The following is a 24,450-nucleotide window of genomic DNA, read 5'->3' on the forward strand; positions in this document are numbered from 1 at the left end:
TCCATATTTTTATTTTAGAACTGGACATATAATACACACAAATGGTGGCTCCAGTAGTTCCATCTTCCTTCCAGAGAGAATTTACACTTGAAATCACAAGCATTGTGATTTACAGGAGGTGGCCTTTATCCAATTTGAAAAACTGTACTGTCTGGGACTGGGAGTGCATTTATCTTGATGAAGGCTGATCTGTTATTTGCTCACCTTTTGAGATACCCCATCTCCAGTGGGATATCCTTTAGGATTTCCAGCTGGAAGTTTAGAATATTTTACCAGGGCTTCTCCCTCTTGGGAGATCCTACATTCCTATTTTTGGTCTTCCCAGACTTGAAACTGCTGAAATATTTGTTCAGCTTCTCAATCTCTCAGATTTTACCAGTGAGTCAGCAAGTGCCTCAAGGGGAAAAGTATCAAATGTTGGGCTTACATCTCCAGATTTCCCTTTTCTCCTGGACCTTGACCTTTAAGAACCCACTGTCTTGGTAGCTTTTAAATCATTTGTAGAAACATTATTTGTCTAAACAAACTTTTCTAGTTTTCTTCCATTACTGGAAATGGAAGTCCTACCTGTGTGACTTTTTATAGTCTCATTTATTTACCAAGCATTTAAACCAAAAATATGATTACACCATTGAGTTGTTGTTCAGTAGACTCCTAAAACAATGCATTTAATAGACAAGGCACATGTACTTTAAGTAGGTCTTTTTGTGGGTATGAATCAGTATATTGGAAATATGTTACTATAAAATGAAAATCAGGTGATCCAAGAATGGACTATGAACCATTAAAAATGTCCACAACTCCCAAGGAAATTATAAAAAATGAATACCAGGGAAACATAGATTCCCATTATATAAACTATTCTGCTGATACTATTTGGTAGATATTCTTGGTAACATAAGTTTTCATTTGTATATGTGCTGGAAACTTGGGCCATTGCATCTGTAAATTACCTTTTATCTAGACTAAAGTCTGGAAAAAATAAATTGGAACCTGAAGTTACACAGTAATTCTCATAACTCCATATGTGAATTATTTCTGAAATTCCTAAAGAGCAGTATCACTTGTAGAAACACATGTATTAATGTCAACCTTTGCATTAGAAATTATTATTTAAATTTTTTTAAAGTATGGGGGTAATCTTGATGTTATAATAGTGGTAATTTCTGAATCATTTAGCTTATTTTTATAATAAAAAGGACCAAGGTTAAGAGAATAAGATTGCAAAAATGAGTGCCTAGTCTTGGAAATACCCCATATTTCTACTAATATTCTTTTCTTAAAAGAAAAACTATTTTTCTACAAGAGTATTCAGTTCTCTATACAGTGATGGAAACATGGCATTACATACCAACAGTGTCATGTCAGACAACCGAATTAATTACCTGTTAAAGCTCCTGTAATCAGGCAGTTCTGCCTTTCCTTCTGGCTTGAAAAGTTTGGGGTATAAAGCCTCTAAGAGCTCTGGATCATTGCTAATGGCCTGTTCCCAGGGCGACTGATAGTACTTAGGGACAGCTGTGGTGTTGAATCTTTCAGGAGGAATTTCCTTCAATGGTCCAGAATATCCTTTGGAAAAATAGAGCAAGAGAAGGTAAACACAGTGCCCTACAGTTACTCAATGCTGCCTTTCGTTCAACATGTTTAATTTTTCATGCTGGGATAAATTTATGAAGAATTCATCCTTTTTAATCTCAGAAAACAGTGGTCTGAAAGTGTTAGACATTTAAAACTCTTAGGCTTATGGAATTTAAAAAAGAAGCCACTTTTCCAAATCGTACAGTTTTCATTGACTGTCCTTAGTGTGTGTGTGTGTGTGTGTGTGTGTGTGTGTGTGTGTGTGTGTGTGTTCAGGTAAAACTGTTCATTTTACTTTTTAAAAAATTGTGCCCCTTGTATTAATTTACATTTGACTTTAAATTTCATAAGTAATTAATTTTAAAATGGATACTGCATACCTTTTGTAGGAAAATAGCAAAAAAGACAAAATCTCCCTCTTCCCAATGCCTTTTCCTTAAAGATCTTACTTATTTTAAGTTGTTGTGTGGCTTGTGGAATGTTTAAACTTCTAACAAGTCAAGGAACTTGTGTCCACTGCCTTATTCAAGTTCTGCTCTTATTCCTCCTCAAGATTTCTTTCCTAGCTTTTCTGATGCTGGTCTCACCACCCAGACTTATTTTTCCCAAAAAAAGCTAGAAATTTTCTGTGAGTATCATTTAAAAATCACATAATTCCTGGCATGGGTGTTTTGTTTTCAAATCACATCAAGTGACTCTCCTCAAGTTTTCTAAAGCACAGCTTTCAACTCTGCATCTAAACTACCATATCACCAGTTATTTCCTTAAAATTCTCTTCCACCACGTCAAAACCCTTCTTCATTTGAGTCCTTTTACTTTGGGTTTCCCTAATGCTCTTTCCTATTTCTAAAATGTTTTCAAATTTCTTCTGTAAAGCTATGTCTATGGTGTCTTTATATTAATTAAAACATTTATCTCTTCCAAAAAAAAACAAAAACAAATTTCCTTGATAATTCCATCTTTCCATCTCTAGGAATTTATTTGTGATTACTCTATTTTCTTCAGATTGCCTCCAATATCTAATCTCTTTTAGTAGGCTTCCTTTCTCTGCTTGCAACTCAAAAACAGGAATTACTCAAAGCTCTTCTCTTACACTATGCACTCTACTTAGAAAATTCCATGTATAGTCATGGCTTTAATTGTGGCCCACATATTGAAATTCTTACTTTTATTTTTTAATCTCTAAGTTCTTCTGTTGAACCATTTATTATACTTGTCCAAATGAGTGTTCCACTGGCACCATTTATAAACTGTTTAGACCTGGGTGCAGCCATTTTCCAATACCTTCTGCTTCTTTTTCTGTATTGGTCATCTCAGTGAATGTTACTGCTGTCCTCAGATATCTCAGACTTGAGGCATTATCCTGAACTCCCTCATCCCCATAAATCACTAAGTAGTACTGACTATACTTCTTAAGGCTTTCTAAAATAGTAGCTCTCAAATGATTTGTGTTTCTTAATAATCTTGGGAGGTTAGTTAAAATGTACAGAGTGATTTCTCTCCAGAGATTTGGCTTCAGTAAATCTTAGGTATGACTTGCAAATCCATATTTTTAACACATTCTCATGTAAATCTTAGGCAGGTGGTCAGCAAACAGAACAATGAGAAATTCCTTTGTTGCTCTCCATTTCCATTACAGCTCTCTTTCCTGGGCTTTCACAGAAGCCTCCACACTAATCCTCTAGCTCCCACTCCCTCCACATTGGTGCCCGAGTGACCTTCCAACTGGCAAACTTGCTTATGTTACTCAGATCTTGTCGCTCACTCCCCTGGTCAGAGTAATGGAATGGCTTCCCACGCAAAATCAGCATGACAAACATGGCTCCTTCCAGCTGTCCAGGCTCATCTCCTGCCATTCTCTCCTAACATTTGTGCTCCAGGACTGTTCATCTACTTGTCATTTGTTATGTACACTTAGGTCTCCCTATTTGGTCCATTTGTTCCTGGTGCCTGGATGTCCTCTCTAATTTCTGTCTTGTGCAAATTCCATTGTAAGTCTTAGCTGAAGTTACCTTGTCCATGTAGCCATTCCTATCTCTCCCAGGGAAGCAGAGTTTCCTTTCGTGCCATCCCTTTGTATACTATATACAACTCTTTGACCATAGCTAGTACATTTTATTTCCCATCCTTTGTCTAGAATTGATTGGAAGTTAGGTTTATAGAAACTGAAAGATTTTAAATATTCTAATATTTTTTAAAATTCCTTGAAGTCCTACTATTCTAACACAATTTTTTTTCAGTTTTTCTTCAGTTGTACACATAATGATCCCGTAATTAATTCTAGCGTACACATAATGTACACATAATGATCCCATATAACTCTAGCATATATGTAATTATGTATTTTATTTTTCTCAACTTTTTAAAAAGTACTTTTTAATGTTTCTACATCATGTTCCTAATTGCTTCAGGAGTTTCAGTTAATGAACCATAATTTATGTAATGTTTTCTTATTTTTGAACATTCAGGGTTTTGAACATTCTAACTTCTTTCATAGATAGCCCTAATTTTTCATTTTTGATATGCTGAATTAAAGGAAACATAACCTCAGAAATATAGTAATTCACCATTGCTATATATCAATATTTCTTGTTTGGTTTTTTAAATGTATTTTTAATATAATTGGCTTCAAGTTAAAGAAATTTTATCCATACAGTGTTATGGCATTTATAATACTCTTACTGATTCATGTTCAAGAAAATTTGGGTTGGATACATAGTTGGTTAATCAATAAAAAAATTAATTTGTTGCTGGTCATGGTGTTACAAGCCTGTTAATTCCAACTACTTGGGAGGCAGAGATAGAGAATCATGGCTTGAAGCCAGACAGGCAAAGTTAGCTAGACTCCACCTCAAAAAACAAGCCAGGTGTGATAGCAACCTGTAGTCCCAGCTACTCGGGCAGCACAGGTAGTAGGATCATGGCCTGAAGTCAACCTGGGCAAAATCATGAGACCCTATCTAAAAATAGCAAAAGGACTGGGAGTGTAATTCAAGTAGGAGGGCACTTTCTAGCAAACAGGAGGCCCTGAGTTCAATCCCCAATGTAGCCCCAAATTATTTTTCTAAGTGAGACTAAGCCAAAATTTGTGTCCTGAACTTGGTATACTTTTAAACCTATCAACTAAGAAGGAAGAATCTATTTCTGTTGCTTCAAAGAAACTACCTACTAACCCCTAAACGTTCCCTTTTCTTATTCTGTATTACCTAGACATTTTCCAATATTTAGTAATTGGATCATTAGCTTTAAAAAGCTGTATGAACTTACACTTTAAATTTTGTGTCTTTATACAGACACAAATACATATAAACACACACATGTATTCCTGACAGTAAATAAAATAAACATGATAGCAAATTATGTAAATAGAGAGAAAGTAAGACTATGAATGTACTTTGGACATTTGTCCTGTTTCTCTGTGTCTGCAAATGAATCCCTCGAGGACAGAGATCAATTATTCTATTCATTTTGCAATTCTACAGTTATAGTGACAGTCACATAATAAAAGTTCTAAGTAATGTGAGTACAGATTGTAGCAGCATTGATTTTTCAATATGCATGCTCTTTTTCCTATTTAAAAAACAAAAAAATAAGCAAATGAACAAACAGAAACAAAAAGATACACTCCAAAAATTAAAAGCAAGGGCTTGCAGTACAGGGGTTAGAGCTAAAAGAACAGAGTATTTATGTGTTCCGTTGTACAAGAAGGACATGAAGGTGGATAGGTAAAGAATTAATTTTAACTTAGTATTTATCCTGTCATCTTTATCTCTCACAATGACCTTGTGCATCAAGATTCTTTTTCCTTATTTTAAACACTGAGGAGAGTGAGACTCAAAGAGATTTATTTTCTTTTACAACATGGTAGTAAAAGGAAAGGAGGTAGAAAGCACCATAAGGTAGTAATCAGATCAGTCTGATTCTAAAGCTTGCTTTTCTACCATAACTTTAATTTGGAAACAACTAGAGAGCTTTATTGTAATAATTCATTTCAGAATCTTATGCATTTTAAGCATGCCTAATTGGTCATGTTCTGTGTTACTTTACTATATCTATCAATAGTTTTCCTTGTGTACAATCAGAATGCTCTAATCATTCCAGTCTCAGCAATTGCTGACATTCACCTTATTTTTGAATAAGACAATGCCATATCGTTGGTTCACTTACATACTTTTAAAAAAATACTACAGTACTATTTGAGGACAATTCTAGAAGTGCTTTTGCTAAATTTACTGTTTATTTTACAAGATCATGATATTTTTAATTTCAATATAAAATTATTTAAAATTTTATAAGTTTGAAGTATATTACTTTTGAGGAAATACTTGATTTTCAAGGACAACAAGCTTGCTATAAGCTATTTTGAAAAGTTACTATTTAAATAGGTAATATAATTTTTCTTGAAGAAACATCTACCAATGTTTCTAAATAATATGTAGTAATAGAATAAGGATTTGCTTCTCTCTTGAGATAATGAACCAATATATGCTCATTTCTTTTTTTGTTTGTTTGAGACGGGGTCTCACTGCACAGCCAGGCTGGTCTCAAACTTTCTATGTAAACCAAGCTGGCTCAAACTCAAAATCCTCATGCCTCAGCTTCCCAAGTTGAGGATTAAAGACATGCACCACCATTCCCAGCCAAATATATGTTTTTAAGGGACTGCATGTAAAGTCCTTTAAGGGAACAGAGACTAATGAAAGCAAACTCCACAAGGGTATTTCACATGACTTATTTGTAAATTTGGTATCAGACTTGATACTAAATTTAATTTAATTCTTGATCAATCAATATGACCTCATAGATATTCATGACCTCAGTCTTAATATATAAAATGAGGGTCATAATAAATATCTCATAGAGTTATTAAGGAACTAAAGATAATATATACCATAGAATTTCATAAATTATAGAGCCCTACACAAATATAATACAATATGACTACAAATGTCTTAATTTTCAATTTAACTGGATATTACAAATACAATGGAACATCTGAAAGAATATATGGCCATTATAAATATCTTATATGATTCATTGGGTCTGAATTTTTAAATTTATCTTTAAGTTATCCACAAAACAGGTATTTAATGAGAAATACTATGTTTAAATACCATTTAATAAAACTTCAGCTGAGTCAAAGATCTAAATGCATAGCAATTTTATGGCCATGTTTGTAAGGTGATAAGTTACCTGGTGCAATGTTCTCTGGATTTGGAGGGCTTCGTGGATCCGGGGTGTTAGGAGGAGTCAAGGGGGCTTGCTGTGAATCCCCTTCCAGGTGACTTCCATCCAGTTTCCCATTCTGCATAGCAATATTGTGCTGTATTCAATCAAAAGAAAACTCTGCTGAAAACTCCAAGGCAAACTAGTAGGAGCCATTTGTATAAGACTCCCACCATTTGTATATCTAGAATTTAGACAAAATGCCACTATATTGCTTCATAAGTCCTCTGTCATTTGCATGGTAATAAGTTTGAGCACTTCAATGAAAAATTTTACTGCTATCAATTTTAGATCTGTTTCACAACAAATCACTAAATAATAAAACCAAAATTAATTGAGCCTTACTGTATGCCTGGCACTGCAAGTAGTGCTTGATGATTTAATGATTTAATTCTCCACTCACAACATCCCTACAAGAAAAATATTTAAATCTTTACTAATCTGATAATGTAGAGCATATTGGCTAAATATTTGGCTGAAGGAGTCTTACATTAGCATTGAATTTTATAGTTGGGTTTTAGAATTTTTAATATGTAGGAAGTTTTAAAATTTCATATGAAATTTGAATAGCAGTCATACATACTAATCCCCCCAAAACAAATGAACAGAAAAACCATGTGCACTTTAAGTTGCATTAACTTACAGAGGGAAGACTATGATTCTTAGAAAATAAAATTCTGAAGAAAGACATTTGTCTTTTAAATTTTAAGTGAATTTTACTATTATAATTTAAGATTTGTTCTATAGCACTAATATAGCACCTTAAAACACTTAATTTACTTTTTAAGAGAGAAAAATAGACATTGTAAAATAGATTAAGTCCTCAGAAGTATGGCTAGACCTTACCCTAATAATAAAGTATTGTCTTAAATACGTATGAAAAAGTGTGAATTTAGCCAGATGCTGATGGCTCATACCTGTAATCCTAGATACTCAGGAGACATATATATTGACATGTATGTATTTTTTAAAAATAGCTTTTAAACAAAAGGACTTACTCTGTAGTAGAACTTAAAGAGACATTCTGGGAAGGACTTTTAGCATAGAAGTTTCTGCCTGAGGTTGGAATGTATAGCAAAAATACTTAAAAATTTAAACATTGCATTCTAATTACAAACATACCATCATGTTCACACTTTGTGAACAGAAAGCCTAAATGTTTTAGCTTCATCGTCAGGCTTGCCTATCTATCCTCATCTTTTATCAGTTTTTTAAAGATGTGACCTAAGTTGCAAAGTACACCATATAGACTCCCTCATTATCATGTATGCCTCCTACCTTTGACTCTCACGTTACCTCTTTCACTCATTACTATAGGCAAATCTGTCTTGATTTAAAAACAACTCCTTCCCAGATGTCCACTTAGTCACTCTCGTGACATTTGCCATAGTTTACCTTTTAAAACAGTTTTTGGGAGTTGTTTCACCCACTAGTTTTGTTAGCTATTTGTTAAAGAGAATTCTATTGTATGTATTCTTTTTTTTTTTTTAAACAAAGCCTATCATAGCATAAACACTCTGAATATTTGCTGGATTTTTAGTGAATAATCACCAAATCTAGCAGATTTCTTTTTTACTATAACTTGTTTAAAACATAATCTTGCTGGGTTTTAAAAATTGTTATTATTTTTATTTTGGTTCTGGGGTTCAAATTCAGGGCCTTGTACTTGATAGCCAGGTACTCTACCATTTGAACTATGTATATCCTCCAGCCTTTTTTACTTTAGTTATTTTTCAGATAAGGTTTTGTACTTTTTTGCCTGGGATTGACATCAAGCTGTGATCCCCCTATCTCCATATCTCATGTAGCTGGAATTATAGGCATGCACCACCACACTCAACCTATCATATTTCCTCCCATCCAAGTACTAACCAGGCCCTACCCTGTTTAGCTTCTGAGATCAGATGAGATCTGGCACATACAGGGTGGTTTGGCCATAGACTCATCTTTCCTTTTCACTTTTCGCATTGCTTATGCTTTTATCATACGGTCACCTACCTTCTGTTCATTTTCTGCCGAGCACTTCTCTTTTATTCAGTCTGAATATTTGTGTATGACTCCAGTCTTTAGAAATTCTTTCTTACTGCATATTGAATAAATTCAACTCATGCTAAGAAATCAAGATGATGTACTTACCTAATACCCATTACCTCATGCCGACTAGCACCTTCCCTGCTCATTCCTGCTCCGTGGTTTAACCTGTTCTGTTTCATGTGCTTATAATGCCCTCCCTCTGTTCTTTATGAAACTAAATTCTACATTTCCTCTGTGACCTATCTTAAAATTTCCTTCTGCTTTCTAACTTAACGCACTGTAAGTGTCTCCATATTTCATGTGATCTTCAAACACTCCAATAAGATCTAGACTACCTTCTCATGGTCTCTCTTCTTTGCTCTTATGAGCTGGATTTTTATTGCTGCATTTGTCATTTTGGGTCCTACCCCACCCAGATTTATAATCTAGCTTAAATCTAGTTAAGTGCCATCATTTTTCTTGTTAGTTCTAAGATAATGCTACACTTAAAGACTACTTTTAATAATTGATTTCTACAGATATAGCATTTTTACATATGCATATATATAATTTGTTTTATATTTTGAATTTAGGTATTATTTTGAGTGTTTGAGTTAATTGACTAGATTAGTATATATAGTATATATCTATACTACATACATGTACATCTATATAGAATATATATATATAAATATATATATATTTAATTCTGAATCCATACTTCCTCTAAAAATAATGGAAAGTATCTGCTGAATTTAATTGTAAATAAAAAGGCAATTGAGCCAGGCCTGCTGGTTCAAGCCTGTAAAAATCCTAGCTACTTCAGAGGAGGCGATCAGGAGGATTGCAGTTTGAGTCCAGCCCAAACAAAAAATTCTAGAAACAGCATTTCAACCAATAAAAAGTTGAGTATGTGGTATGTCCCTGTCATCCCAGCTAGGTGGGAAGTGTTAGTAGGAGGATTGTGGTCCTGTCCATGTCAACCTGGGCATAAAACTGAAACTATCTCAAAAAGAAGCGAAGCAAAGCAAAGAATAAAAGGACTAAAGTGTGGCTCAAGGAATAGAGCACCTGCCAAGCAAGAGCGAGGCTCTGAGTTCAAACTCTCTTACCACCAAAAAAAGCAAAGGCAGTTGAGATAAATGTAGGAAGTTTAAACATGTAATGGAAAAAGAATTTCTTTTTCTAAGTTCCTACAATGGGTCCCTGAAGTAAATTTCACCTACAAATCATTCTTAACAAATCATTCTTACAAACTTACAAGTCATTCTACCTACATTAATTTTTAAGAGTGTTAATACTAGCCATCTGTAACATTTTTCTGGAATTAATGATGAACAGGAAAATCATCTCTTTTGGTTAGTCATTAATTATCAGGAATGCCCACTACCTCTATTATCATTGTTAAGTATACAAAGTCTTATAATGGTTAGGTAGTGACTTATTTTAGTTATGACATAAGCCTTAAATTATAGTATTTCATCATTATGTGTGATCCCCTTCAGAAAAATTAGAAAGGCAAATAAAAATGTGTTTCTTTTTATTTTAGTTTAAATTCACCCTAAAGAAAATAAAGCTAGAACAGCATTTATAGGTTATAAACATGTAAGTTACAAACATATATATAATATATATTATATGATTTCTTTTGAAACATCAATAGAAATGAAAGTTTTGGTTTGTTGTATACTTTGTGCCAAATATGTAGAAGTTGTTTTTTAAATAAAATAAACATATGTTCAGACTCCCAGTATATTTAGTTTGGTCTTATTTCAGAATTACTTTTTATGTACTTTTTTATTTACTTTATTACTTTCTTTTTACCCAGCATTATTTAAGATTTCTAGAGGTTTCAAAAAGTTCAATATCTTTTTTGTAGTGATTTATAAAAGAAAATTTTAATTATCATGAATTCCTCTTCCATTTTATTTTCCCTTGAATGCTTATTTTCTTCATCCCTTTCTTTTTTTGCTTTTTGTCTAAGTAAATAAATTCATCAACTGAGTTTTAAAAATGGCTCATGTAACAGCAATGTTGGTTCATTTCTTTTAAAGAGCATACATTTCTTGTTATTATTCTTTGGGTCATAGAAAGTATATGTAGTTTAAATTTGTCAATGCCATTTCAGTAGTAAAGTAATCTCAAAGCTGCATTAATTTTTTTCTTTTTAAAAATGACATCGAATAGTTGAAAAATGGCATTGACTACTGGAAGATTTCATTTATGTTTACATCTGTATAAGGTCCTAAACATTATGATAAAATAAGAAATATATAACAATAAGTTGAATTATTATTTTGACAATATCTGTAACTCAAGGGAAACAGTAAAAGTGAAAGCATGTTCCAGAAAATTTAATCAATAAATTAGATTAATTTGGTCAAAACCATATAAAGATGATTCAAGAATGAGGTTGTAAATAAGCATTTGCTCTCTATCTTTCAATGTTATTTGGTCTCTTTGTCATTAGACAAAGGCTATATTTATTCATCCTTGAAATCCCAACATAGTATCTAGACCATAATAGGTAACAAATATTTCCAAAAAGTATAAATAAATTGATGGAAACAGACCTAGATACAATATTATATTTTAACTACCTGTCATATTAACAATGTTCCAAGTTGTAATCTAGTACCTACACAAAGTATATCATTATATAATGTGGCTTGTTAGCTTCTTCAATATTTTTTGTAAGGCAATTTTTAGAATTAAGATCAGTAAATGCATAGATTTTTCAAGTCAGAAGGCACTTCAGAGAGCATTTGAGTCCATACCCATATTTTATAAATGAGAGAAGAAAGGAAACTTAAATTAACTTCAGATCACAAGTTGATGGGAGAGCCAGGACGGAACCTGGTCTCCTGGTTCCCAGGCCACAGTTTCCTTTAATTACCTCATGAGAGGTGTTTGTTCCAAGGACTGTAGAATCATAAAAGCTGTGTTTCAGTCTCTTTTATTTTGTTGTTGCTTAAGTCAAATCAACATACTTCCTTGAATACTACTTTCCTTATCTCTAAAGAGAGTAAATTTCATTAGACTTCAGAGTATATTATGTAACTCAATGCAATGTGGTTTCCTTGCATCCTTTATTATTGTTTATTGCTCTGACAAGGTATGATGATACCTTCCTCAGAACTGTCATTAGAGTATTATTCTTAGAGATATAAGTGGAATGTCTTAAAGCTGACATTATTTACTCAGATGTTTAGACTTGTGGATGACTTTGCAAGTCTTTCCTTAAGCCACCTTATTTTGTATTATTTCATAAAGTGTCCTCTTTGCTGTCATTATTGAAAAAGTGTGATTACATAATCAGACTCTGTCAGATGGAGTAGGGATTATTTCCAGCTCATGCTGTATTAGCCACAGACACTTCCTGATAAGAGGATACTGTGCATAATTCTAGGGTAACATAACGTTATGTTTATCTATGACTTCAAGAGAAATATCATCCTTTACAAATGTAAATACTATAGTTTAAATGATGTGATGTTTAACTGAATTCATAATTATAACTAGATTTAATCCATGGATGCTAAAGAATGCTCATTGTGAAAAAATTTTTTCATTTATCATTTTTTTCAGTGCTAGATATATAACTAAGGTCCTCATGCATGCTAGATAAATTCTCTATCACTGAGCTACATCCCCAGCTTCCTAATTTTTCATTTAAAAAGTGCTTTCAACAGTATTAAGCATATCAAGGGCAATAGAGAGGGCTAGGGGCTTGGGTCAAGTGGTAGACCACTTTGCTAGCAAGTACAGGCCCTGAGTTCAAACCCCAGTACCATCATTTTCAAAAAAGGAACTAGAAATTTACAAAATTTTGTTGTTTGTGGCCATAGATATTGTTTTCCGTAGTTTATTGTAGTAATTCAGGAAAAGAATTTAGTAAAATCAGTCTGTTAAAAAGAAGTGAGATATCCATTCAAAATAACTTATTGATGCCAGCTGGTAAGCATACAAGTTTAAATTTATAAACCATAGGAAGAAATTCTAGTGAGTAAAACATTTGTTGTAATCTCTACCATCTCCTTGAATTTTGGATCACTGCACTATTTCTCTTTGATTCTTTATACTTGGTATTTGATTTTTTTTTTATTTTAAGAGCCATCTTTTCCAAATCTGGTTGCCTTCCTATTACAAACTTCAGTTGCTGTAAATGACAGATAAAGTAAATGTACTATTAATACAATATGTAGAAAATAATATAATTAATTTTTGTTGGTCATTAGCTTTCAGTTGAGGAAATCTTTGTCCAAAGAATTAGTTCTATACTGTTTTTGTCATTAACTTAACAAGTACCAGGTCAGTATGGAATACATGCTTCAAGAGGAAACAGGCCAAGTTTGTTGTTTCCTTCATTTTCAGGAGCAAGATATATTCAGTCAGTAAAATGCTTATCCTTACTTTGTGGAGCACTATGTGCTTTGAAACTGTTTTCATCTCAAACATTTAACTGTTGGTGATAAGACCATGGAAACTTTTAGTACTAGTTGTCTCTATTCCTTCTCCCTCCTTCTAACAGAACAGACTGGTTCCTCAGTGCCAAATCTGCAAGCTTACAATGTCCCTATTGAGCTAAAAACATGCTCATATCATATATAATACTTCTTTTGTTTATCCACCCAAACTGTTCATCATCATGAAAAAATGTTTAGCAGAAATCAATTGAAAGAAAATATGTAGAGTAACTTGTTTGAGAATCTAATAATACATACAAATTTCAGTATGCAGCCCATTTATTTAGATACCACACAGTCAGGTTATACCTACATTTATTTGTGCTTTTGTTTCATATTGGAAATTTTCGAATGTGTATTTGTCAGATCTTCTTTGACGCATCTTAAACAGTCTGGCACCACGATTACTGAGATGGGACAGTTCTTCTAACATGATGTCTCTGGGGATGCTGACTTTTTTGCCCAGGTCCATGCCATCTACAGCTGCAAAAAAAAAAATTCACATGCATAAAAACCTCAAAGTAAGCATCTTAAATGCTTTCCTAAGTTCCATAATTTCTTGCCTGGTATCTGGTATTATGGAGATTGACATATGAGTTCTTTAGTCAGATGGCCTTGGGTTAAATCCTGCCGGCACCACTTACTATCTGCATGGTAGATAGTTTACATGATCGTAGATATGTTACTTATCTTGTCTAAACCTCATCTCTAAAGTGCAGGTAATAATATGACAATATTAATATCTCCTGCAAAGAGTTGATATGAGAATTAAATAAAATGTACATAGAGAGGCTGAATGAAAGTTAGTTACCATTACTATTAGTATAATTTAGTCTGTCCATATTTAGTGAGTTTTCAAACAGCAGTGCTTCATAGTTGTACTAATAAGATCTACTTTTCTCCTCACATTTTTGTGTATCAAAGTGTCTACTCTCCTGCCCCACCCTAGTGTTTTCAAAATACCATTTGTTCTGTACCTGGCACTGAGGAACCTGCATAAATAGGCAGATTATAAGTACAGTGCATTCTTCCTAATCCAGCTCAAATGCCATTTCTGTGAATCCCTGACCTAAGACTTCTATGGATAATTACTCATGCTTCCTCTATATTTTTATAACACTGAATCACATTTGTTTTATGTTTGAGTTTTCTTTAGCTTTTGTCTTTGTATGTCTTATACCTTAAATGTAGGAAATGCTTAGTAAATGAATGCTGTTTTTTATTTTTAGTACTAAAGAGCTTTTCTAAAATCCAAAAGAGATGAAACTCTTCCATATGCTTCTTTTGTTTTTTGGTTTTTGAGACAAGGTCTCACCATGCCGAACTTCCCCACTTGCTTCTTGAACCAGGAATATACTTCTGAATAACCTACAGAATCTTTTTGCCACTGAAGATTGCTGTTAAGTACATAAGAAGAACAATTGGCTCATTAGAAAATTAAATAGTTATTTTGCTTGATTGTGGCAACAGTTTTAGATGATGTGATAAATTAACAATAATAATTAGGCTTTTGGAAACATTTAGCATAAAATGACAAAATAATTTATTAACTATTTTCCCAATTTTCCTTTGAACATGTAAGTTTATTTGTATGCTTTGATATCACGAGGACAGGAGCTCTTCTCATTACAAAGATCATAACATGCAGACTTCTGCTTCTGGAGAGATAGCATAGATGTATTTTCCCTACACATCTGTTAAGTGCAACTAAAAATCGTGGGTATTATGTACAGAGCCAAAATATGAAGACTGAAAAAGTGGAGAGAAAGCAGACTAAGTAGAGACTCCCGGATCCATGGAACAACATGGTAGCAATTTCCCTGGGTTTCTTTTAGCTTCGTATATTTCAGATTTGGAGGTGAAGAAACTGACCACTCAGAAACCAATGGGTGGAGAAAAACAAAGCTCCTACAAAAGGCTGTTCTCTCTAGTCAGCAGACTAGGAAAAGAGCAGCCAGGATAATAGAAAATATTTAGATACTAGCCACTGTACTTTAGCCAAACACTACAGAAAAAATCATTGGCTTCACTCTGACTCATGTCCACAAACACCAAGTGGAGAGCCCAGAATTTCACTCTGTGAGGCTGTGACATGGTTCCCCAATACTCCCAATAGGTTGGTGTCAAGAGAGGAGAAGTGTAAAACATGGGACTTCATCCCTGTTTGCCAGTAACAAGCTCTTCCCTACAGTTTAAGTGGAGTCCAAATTCTTGTTCCTTCCCAACAGTAAAGAGGAAGACCCCCTTCAAGTTTCAGTGGAAGCCAAGCAGGGAGCCCAGACTTCCACCTCTTCCCAATGCAATGCAGAACAACTTTGCTCTCTAATATATTGAAACAAAGCAAAAGGCCATGATTTATAATTCCTAGGAATAATGAAAATAACTGTGTAAGAGGTACAGGACAGCAGAGGGGATGAGGGTATTTTACAACAGTTTCCTGGGATTGTTTGCCAGCGATACCAAGCTCTACAGGGAATACAGTGTTTATTTCCAAGTATTCGCAATCTTTGTCCATAGAAGGAGGAGCTGGGTTATTTTTCAGTCTGTTTATGAATATATCTCAATATACTAGACAGTGTGACAGGAGTGGGCTTTTCAATTTTTTGATTCTGGAATCAAAATAGAAAGTGGCCTTTAGATCATAAAATATAGAACAGGTACTGTATTGCTTATAGGAATATGGTGTCATTCTAGGGCGAAGAGGGAATATCTGTCTCTGAATGTATATGAAAATAATTCAAGCCAGGTGCTGGTGGCTCACACCTGTAATCCTAGATACTTGGGAGGCTGATATCTGGAGGACCAGGTTTTGAGGCCAGCCCAAGCAAATAGTTTATCGCCCATCTCCAAAATAACCAGAGCAAAAGGGACTGGAGGCATGGCTCAAGCCAAAGAATGCCTGCTTTGCAAGTGCAAAGCCTTGAGCTCAAACCCCAGTCCCACAAAAAACAAACAAACAAAAACAAAAAAAGAAAAGAAAAGAAAAAAGAATCAATTAGCAAGAAGAGAGGAAAAAAAACACCAGGATATTGATACAGAAAATCAACCCCACAGATATTTGATCATCAAACCTTTTCTACAATTACACATTCTGCATCATGGAATGAATTACATATTATGAGCAATGTTTGAAACAAACTCATATATTTCCTGAAAAAAAACCTTGCTAATAATATATTTTCAGGAAATAGAAAACACCCCAAAGAGACAACCACACTATTTAAGGCAGAGATGACAGCCTTCATAGAAATGGAATCTTTCTCCTTACAATACAGGCTACAAAGTGTTTCAATAAGGAAACCAAAAGAGGAAAGCAACTTCTCCACTCCCCATTCTTTCTGCTATCAATTGCAGTAATTTCAGTCATTAAAGTAATTAAATAAAAATAGGACCAGAAAGTAGAAATAATCTACTACATCAATTTGTGTAAGTTCTAAATTTCATGTTACGGATTAAGTTTAATTTGGTGGCCCCAATAGAAAAACTTGAGAAAAGGTTTTTATCTCACTCCCTCCTTCCTAACAGTCCTTGGTCATAGTGACTCCACCAACCCACCAACATCTGTAAAATGACCATGTTGTATCACTCTGGCCCCTGATGTGTTTTACAATAATCAATTACTTTTGTGGTTGGTTCAGAAACAGGTATGTGACCTTATCTAGGCTAATGAATTGAATAGAAGCATGTTTCTCTATACATGTGCCAAAGATACTCTCTTTTCCACTGGTTGTTTTCCTGCAGGCTCTTTGCTGCTTCCTTATTCAAACAAGGAGACTATTGCCTGAAACACTGCTGGCAAGTTCTTGGTAAAATGATAGAGCCAGCCTTGAGATAATGCTTACCCCAAGGAAATTAGGGTAGAGAACATGTCCTGTGCATGCTTAAGTATTTGGTTCAGGCCTTACAGATCACCTGTGAACTTTTCAGTTGTGCAAATCAGAAATTTCCTTTATAGTTTAAGCTAGTTTGGCTTCTGATTTTCTGTTATGTTCAACTAAAAGCATGCTGATATAGTTATTCTGTCAAGATCGTCTCATCTATGTAGTTTTAAAATGTATATTAAAATTGGAGTCATAGGAAAGTGTGAGAAGACTGGCTTAGAAGCCCAGCAGCAAAGTCCTCAAGAAAAAAAAGGGAGAAAGCAAGAAGAGAGTATTTTTAAAAATATTTTTACCCTTGGCTACAGGCTCTTTTGGGTTCACAAGAAATGCCACTCAGGCTGCCTGCCACAAGGAATAATCGCAATAGGTGCCATGGGGAGCTTACCTATCCATGGGGAGCACAGCATATAAAGAAATAATCACCTGATAAAATCTACTGTTATTAATAAACTTAGGTCACCAGAGAGGAGAAACAAGAGACAAAAAGGAAAAGGAGAAGGAAATCAAAATAACTGGCCACCTCTCAACTTCTTATTCATCACTCAGCTCCATTAATCCTGTATTTTCTCCTTATTTACTGACTTCCAGTGCCTGCCTGAAAGAATTTTGGGTGTCTCAGGTTAGAAGCATTAGATGATAAATCCAGTGTTGTGCTGGAACTTGTACTGGTTCACAGGAGTTGACTGATAAATTTTCAAGAATTCTATAAGCCAACAGTTACACAGTGAACACACTATTATTAAAATTAAATTATATTTCTATTATATAATTATGATAATTAAATAAGTTACATAAAACAAAGGAATAATTACCTTAAAAGTATCACCTTTTAATCCTTTTGTTACTTTTTTTGCTATTATTATGCTCTTGAGGTTACTTATATCTATTGTAGCTGTATGGTAAAAACACTATAGTATTCACTAACTGTGACTCTAGTAGTACATATATAATGTTGTACTACTGCAAATCTTTCCCTAGTTCTGCATTTAATTCCTCCATAACAGTAGCATGACATTGGTCACAGTAGAAGAATTTATACCACAGAAATTGGCAAACTGTACAAATCAAGGCATTTTTCTCCACAGAGAACCAGTTAAGTCAACATAAACAAACAACAAAAGATGTAACTAAATTATCCAAGGTTTCCTTCCCTTCTCTTTTAAATTTATGATGTCACCAAAGCAGGAATTTCAGGACCATTTGTGAGTTGGGAATCTAATGTATGATATCTCTCATTATTTAAACTTTCAGTGAAGAATGCTGTTGACTGAGTACATAGATTCTAGGTTCAGCTGTCCCCTGCCCTTTTTTGCAAACCCCTGCACAGGGTCTTATAGTGCATTTAATCTTGATGCTTGATAAATGATATGTCTTATTCAGGATACATAATATCTTTGCTCTCATGGATTAGAAGGTTGTCTTTGTGGCATTAGATCATCTATTGAAAATAATATTGCTAAGCATACTTTCCTACTGGTGTCATTTATAGTGATCCAGAACTGTAATTAGATCAGGAATCCAACACACTTACAAATAATTGTAGTAAGACAAGAGTGCTTTCAAAACTGTTTCCCCATGATTGATTAGCAGTTATAATTCTGATAGAGTGGATAAAACCACTGGAGGGAAGCTAGCTGAAGCATATTTGCTGTAGGATGGCCCTACTGATTTATTTGGAGTCATACTGAGGCAAAGAAATTCTATCTGCACTTGCATGGGAGTCTTCTGCCAGTCTAAGACAGTTGGCCTATGTGGATAGAAAAACAGTCCATAAAATACATGTTATTATATAATACTGTCTGTATAAAACTTATAGATTACATATAACACAAATGTTTTAGTTCAGACTGTGATTTTTGAATAATGCCTGAAAAGATTCTAACTAAAGAGTTTATTGATAATTTTTCTAGATAAAAGATTTGAAACTCATCTGGGATTCTTTGTTTTCTTATTTTACATATTTTTTTGCCTTAATTTGGGTTCTAAGTGATATATTTGATAAATTGAAAGAACCTGTGTAAATACCATAATGTACCCCTACCCAGCACAACAATAAAGTAAAATAATTTAAAAAAATAGAATCCAGCAAAAAACAAAAAAGACATTGAAGTTAAAAACATACTTCTCCATTAATGAAAATATTATAATTTAAAAGTGTAAATGTATAACACTTATGAAATGAGATTACCAATTTATTGAATTACAAATATTAAATTGAACAAATAGAATTATCTAGTGTGGCTTATAGAACATGTATGTAGAGCATATTAGAGTGAAAAAGGTATCATAGAAACTGGGATGATGGGAAAAGTATGACTAGAATTAAGCTCTGAAATTTCCATTTTTGTGTAGCATATGGCTCAGCTTAGTTCTCTGTACTAGTTTTTGGAAGGGCCTTGTTAAGTTTAAATGCTCAGGATACCCATGAACCATAAGATGTGCCTGCATACTATTTTTTAAAATAAAACATGCAAGCTGTCCTGGCTCTGAGTTTCTTGGGATTATGACAATGCCAGTGTGAAAAGTTAAGCCAAACAAAAGAAAACTCATAAACTTGTACACTGAGCTGTTCTTTTACTTCAGTTATTCTTTTATCCCAATTTCTTATATTTCATATGAGGTATAAAAGGCCTACTTGGTGTCCTTTTGCTGTTGAAGATTTCCTTAACAGAAAAATTAAAAGAAGTCTTCACATAATCTTTCACCTAAAATTCTAGGCTTATACTCTGTACTTTTACAAAGGGTTCTTGTGATTCATGTTGATATTATCATTTCTCTTGTTACTGATAGAGAAACTCAAACTTTTAGTTTTACTTCAGTGTATAGCATAGTAAATTAGAATCATGGAATTTTAGAACCTCATGTGTCAGTAAATCCAGCCTTCCTTCCTTGTGTTTTTTTTTAATAAGAAATCTGAGGCCTACTCTGGAACTCAGGACTCCTGATACCATATCAACACCACCACTCCATTTAGAACCTAGACTTCCTGTTTTCAGACCACAAAGCTAAACTCTCTTCCTGAAATTACAAAAATAATCTGCCCAGTTCTGTTCTTTGTGCCCAGGAAAGCTTTTCACCAGTCATGAGGTGAAAAACAAAAACATAGAACAACAAAAAAAGCTCTACCAGGTTTTAAAAAAAAAAAAAATCAAGAAGCAGCCTTATGAGGAACTGTAGTCTATGGTCTTCCCTGTTCATGAGGCTCTTATCCTGAACTATCAGCAATATCTGCACTTTACTTCAAGGAAAAAAATACTCCCAGTTCATCTTACGGTTATTTTCATTCCAATTCATTTCTCACCATTTTTATTCAGATGTGAGTTGCTCTATAGTGCTTCTCCTTACTCATTTCTGATTGTCCTATCTCTGTCTTAATCAATTTATTACTCCCTGTCCTTTTCTCTTCCCTATTCCTTTTCCTTCAGTTTTCAAGTTTGTAATGTGTTAGTGAGAGAGGAATAACATTAGATCTGGAAAACATGTTCAGATTCAGGGTAAACTGCATAGAGCTCATGGGTAGAGAACTGCCATCGGGCATCTTTTCTTGTTCCCACAACTAATTTAAGCACAGACAATGAAAAAATGCTTTCTGTGTTTTTAATCTATCTTTTAAAATAGTGCTTGTTAGATGCTAGTAATGTGGCTGAGATGCTTTGTGTAAAGCACAGAGGTTTGTATTACAATAGTAACACAAGACAGCTTTGCCATCAGTTCTACTGCTGTTAGTAAGATGATGATAATGATGATCACGGCTACAATATAGTGATGAGAAGGTCAGTGCAGAGTAGATAATCTTGGTGATAAGAGATATATTTTATCAGCTATTTGTTGAGTATATATGCTTCTGCCACATAATTTGACACCAAATTGTAATGCGCCATACTGAGTTATGATTTAGGGTATAGTTAGTAGGAGCTGGAAATTATCCATATTTTTGAAACTCCTTCTATCTAATTGTCACCAGATGGGATTTTTTTTAGTGATTTTTTTGAGGTTGTTTCTCCTGCTGGAATGAGTGATCTGATGTAAAACTCTCCCATTCAGCTCTTATATTACCTTACTAATTCATCTCAAAGACTCAAACTGGAGTTTCTCTCCTGTATAAGAACTGCACTGAATTTTCGCCTCATGTTTAGAGAACAAACAGTAGAGCTGACTCAATGTCACATTTCATTCTCCTGCATGCTATATCTTTTTGGAGTGTGGTTTTAAAAAGAGTTATAACACTGAAAAAATACCCTTATATACAAAGGGAGATGGGGGAACAGAAATGGGACTTGAAAACATCCTTCTCCGTTCATTTTTATAAGGGAATGATCTAGTTCAAATCTGAATTATTTAGTCTTAAAATTAAGACCAAAACACTTGTGTATTTTAAATTATCCAGATTTTTACTGCTGTAATATGTTTGAAGGTTTAGAGACTTATTCCCCCAAAAATATTTGTCTGAAGTCCATGTCTCATATTTGTATCCTTTGAAAAAATGACATTCCCCAACTCCAGATCTTAAAACACCATGTAGCGTACAAATAGTAAGATGTAAGATAGGAGAGGAAAAATACTTGAACTGGCTCATAAAGTACTGTGACTATTTATCTGGGATGAGTCTGATCATCCCTGCATTATCTGGAATATTCGACATCACAAAGGCATAGCATGTGACTTCTCTTAAGTGGACTGGAGCTCATCCAGTGGTGGGAGAAAGGCTTTGCAGAACTTTACATGGTCAGGATTTCCTGCTGGTAAGGTTGTAATTTTAAGAGTTTTTCCCCTTGGGATGTAATTGTATTTTTTCCTTTACATTTAATAAAAATTAAAATTCCACAAAAATTTCAATAATTATGTCTATAAAAATTAAAGACTTTTTACCCTTATATATCTGTGGCAGAACATACACAGTAGAATCCAACATATGACTTAGACTGAATAATTCAGTGGGTTGATTTATTTATGATTATGATGCATTTAGAAAGTAATTTATCCAAAGTCTAGTTTTAAGATAAATAATTTAGTCTCCAACTCAAGAGATTATCTGATTTTTTGCCTTTTGATCAGGAAAACTATACAGACACTTTCAAGTAAATTACCTGAAATAGGAAATACAAAAAGATCCATGTAAATTTAAAAGAAACATGGAGTTTAGAACTTTGGATTTGTATACATTCCAGTTCTGGTATTTAGCTTAGAATTATTCTCATTTTATTCTAAACTAATTGGATATCATGATAAAATATGAGAACCAAGGTGAATCCAGCACAATGATTTTATATTGCAGAAAACAGAAAACACAACAACAAAACCTTTTAGATATGACTGCATAGTGTGGGTTGCATTCCTTGTCAATAGAGGGGAAATAAGGAGGAAGTCTGAAAATTCCACAAATATGTGTGGAATGGGTCAAACCAACCCTTAAAAGGATCTGGATATTCCACATATCTTTTAAAATTATGTCAGCCTTTGCACATGAACAAAATTGAATTTCCTTTAAAATAATCAAAGTGAAGGTATAAAGCACTGCTTTCTACAGTTATTTGCTAGAATTTTAAAATGACAGTGTAATAATACCTTGCATCTAATATATACTAAAACTTTCGAAACTGCAAGAACTTTCTAATTTTTTCCAGAAAATACAAATAAAAGTAGATTTTGCATGCAACATATATTAGTAAATCAATCATTAAATATAAATAGTGGTTTCAACTTAAATAAGTAATGAATATGAATTTCAATTTAATCATATTTTGAATTTTTAATGTAATATAAGGTAAAAGAAATCAAGATAGACCCTGTGGGATGGGCAACAAAGACAAGATTTATGAGACTTGTCCAAAAACAAAAAAAATTAAGAATGATATTCACTGATAATGTGAAAGGCAAGCCAAACAGAATGTACATCAGCTGTCAGATTGCTTCATTCCTTTTACAGCAGTTGTTCATCTGAAAATAGCTTTCAAATGAGAAAGGATGACTACAAAAGGATTAGTTACCATAGGCTTTTCTACACCCCATAGAGCTCCAGGTTTGTTGACACAATAGCAAGTATTTAAAAGAACTGGACTATAGAATATTAACATCAGGAAGGATCTATATTAATACTAAGCTACATCAATACTATGAGGATTTTTATTGATACCATTTCCATGGATTTCCTTCATGATGGCTGATGCTTGTTGTTTGCTCTGCTTCACCATGGTACTATGTGATAGCATGGTTTTTTTGTTCCCTGTTAAAAATAAAGGGATGTTATTGAGGCAATAACATTTGGTGTTTTATAATCATCCTTTTTGAAAGAGGACATCTTTATTCTCTATTAATAACTTATTATTGCATTCCACTGAAAATCGTTAATATGCATTGCTTGTCTGGGGAGAAGTCATGTTATTCATCAACAGGCCATGTCCCAGTGAACAGAAGATGACACTCAGAGTTTCATACCTAGTTTTATCTGCACTTTAGTACAAAGACCACCAGGCAGTAAGAAACAGAGAAAGAGCTGGCTTCCTTTCTCTTCCCTCTCTCCTTTCCATAGTTTTTTTTTAATCTATCATTGTTTCCTTCCTGGCCTTTATTTGTACCAACACCACAGCACATGAGTTCCAGCAAACTATAAGAATGAAGAAGATTCCAAGTTCAACTAGAACTCTTTGATAGTGACTTTTTAAAATTGGCATGAACAGCTGTCCTTTACAGCAAAGAATGTTCATTTATGAGTCACAACTCTGAACCTCCTTAGACAACTGACTAATAAAACATTTTAGGAAACGATATATACTCACCTTGCTGTTAGACTGTGCTTTTCAGCAGGGATGAATCCCAATTGTGGAGGAAGACTCTGGAGATGGACTATGGATGGCACTTGGGCCCGATGGGTTTTATCCTTGAACCTGGGACGGCATGGTCCCTAGCTCTGGCTCAAACTGGGGACTGAGGCTTTCTGAAGAGACTGGCATCCAGCTGACATCAACTGACTATATATAGCACCAAATACTTTAGTCACTCATATCTTCCTGGCAAAAGAGAGGAACGGGGAAAGATTAGGTTCTCTCCATTGTGTTTCTAGTTTGTGAGATGGTTGAATGAAATAGTCATTAATTAGACATACAAAAAGTTTTTACTGAACATCTTCTGTTTGAGGAGATCACAACCAAAAAAGATTTTAAAAACTTTTTAAGATGTAGGTCTTATACTACATTTTAATTTAGGTGACAAGTGACATATACATAAATAACAAAATGATACATTATTCATAGTTAAAAGGAACAGTATAGACAATAACATCTGTGGAG

The 24,450-nt window shown here is 33.9% G+C and overlaps 1 protein-coding gene across 1 annotated transcript in view; it reads right to left on the reverse strand.

The window, feature by feature from the left end:
* The window catches only part of Myoz2 (myozenin 2), a 31,750-nt gene extending 7,630 nt beyond the window's left edge, over positions 1 to 24,120 (reverse strand). Inside the window, exons 1-5 of the mRNA XM_020167073.2 lie at positions 23,941 to 24,120; positions 23,298 to 23,387; positions 13,597 to 13,766; positions 6,772 to 6,901; positions 1,386 to 1,569 (exon numbers count right to left, since the gene is read on the reverse strand). Of these exons, the coding sequence (XP_020022662.2) occupies positions 1,386 to 1,569; positions 6,772 to 6,901; positions 13,597 to 13,766; positions 23,298 to 23,373 (560 nt within the window). The 5' untranslated portion in view covers positions 23,374 to 23,387; positions 23,941 to 24,120. The remainder of the gene's footprint in view (positions 1 to 1,385; positions 1,570 to 6,771; positions 6,902 to 13,596; positions 13,767 to 23,297; positions 23,388 to 23,940) is intronic.
* Between the last annotated feature and the right edge of the window lie 330 nt (positions 24,121 to 24,450).

This window comes from Castor canadensis, chromosome 9, assembly GCF_047511655.1.
Source record: "Castor canadensis chromosome 9, mCasCan1.hap1v2, whole genome shotgun sequence".
Taxonomy (NCBI): domain Eukaryota; kingdom Metazoa; phylum Chordata; class Mammalia; order Rodentia; family Castoridae; genus Castor; species Castor canadensis.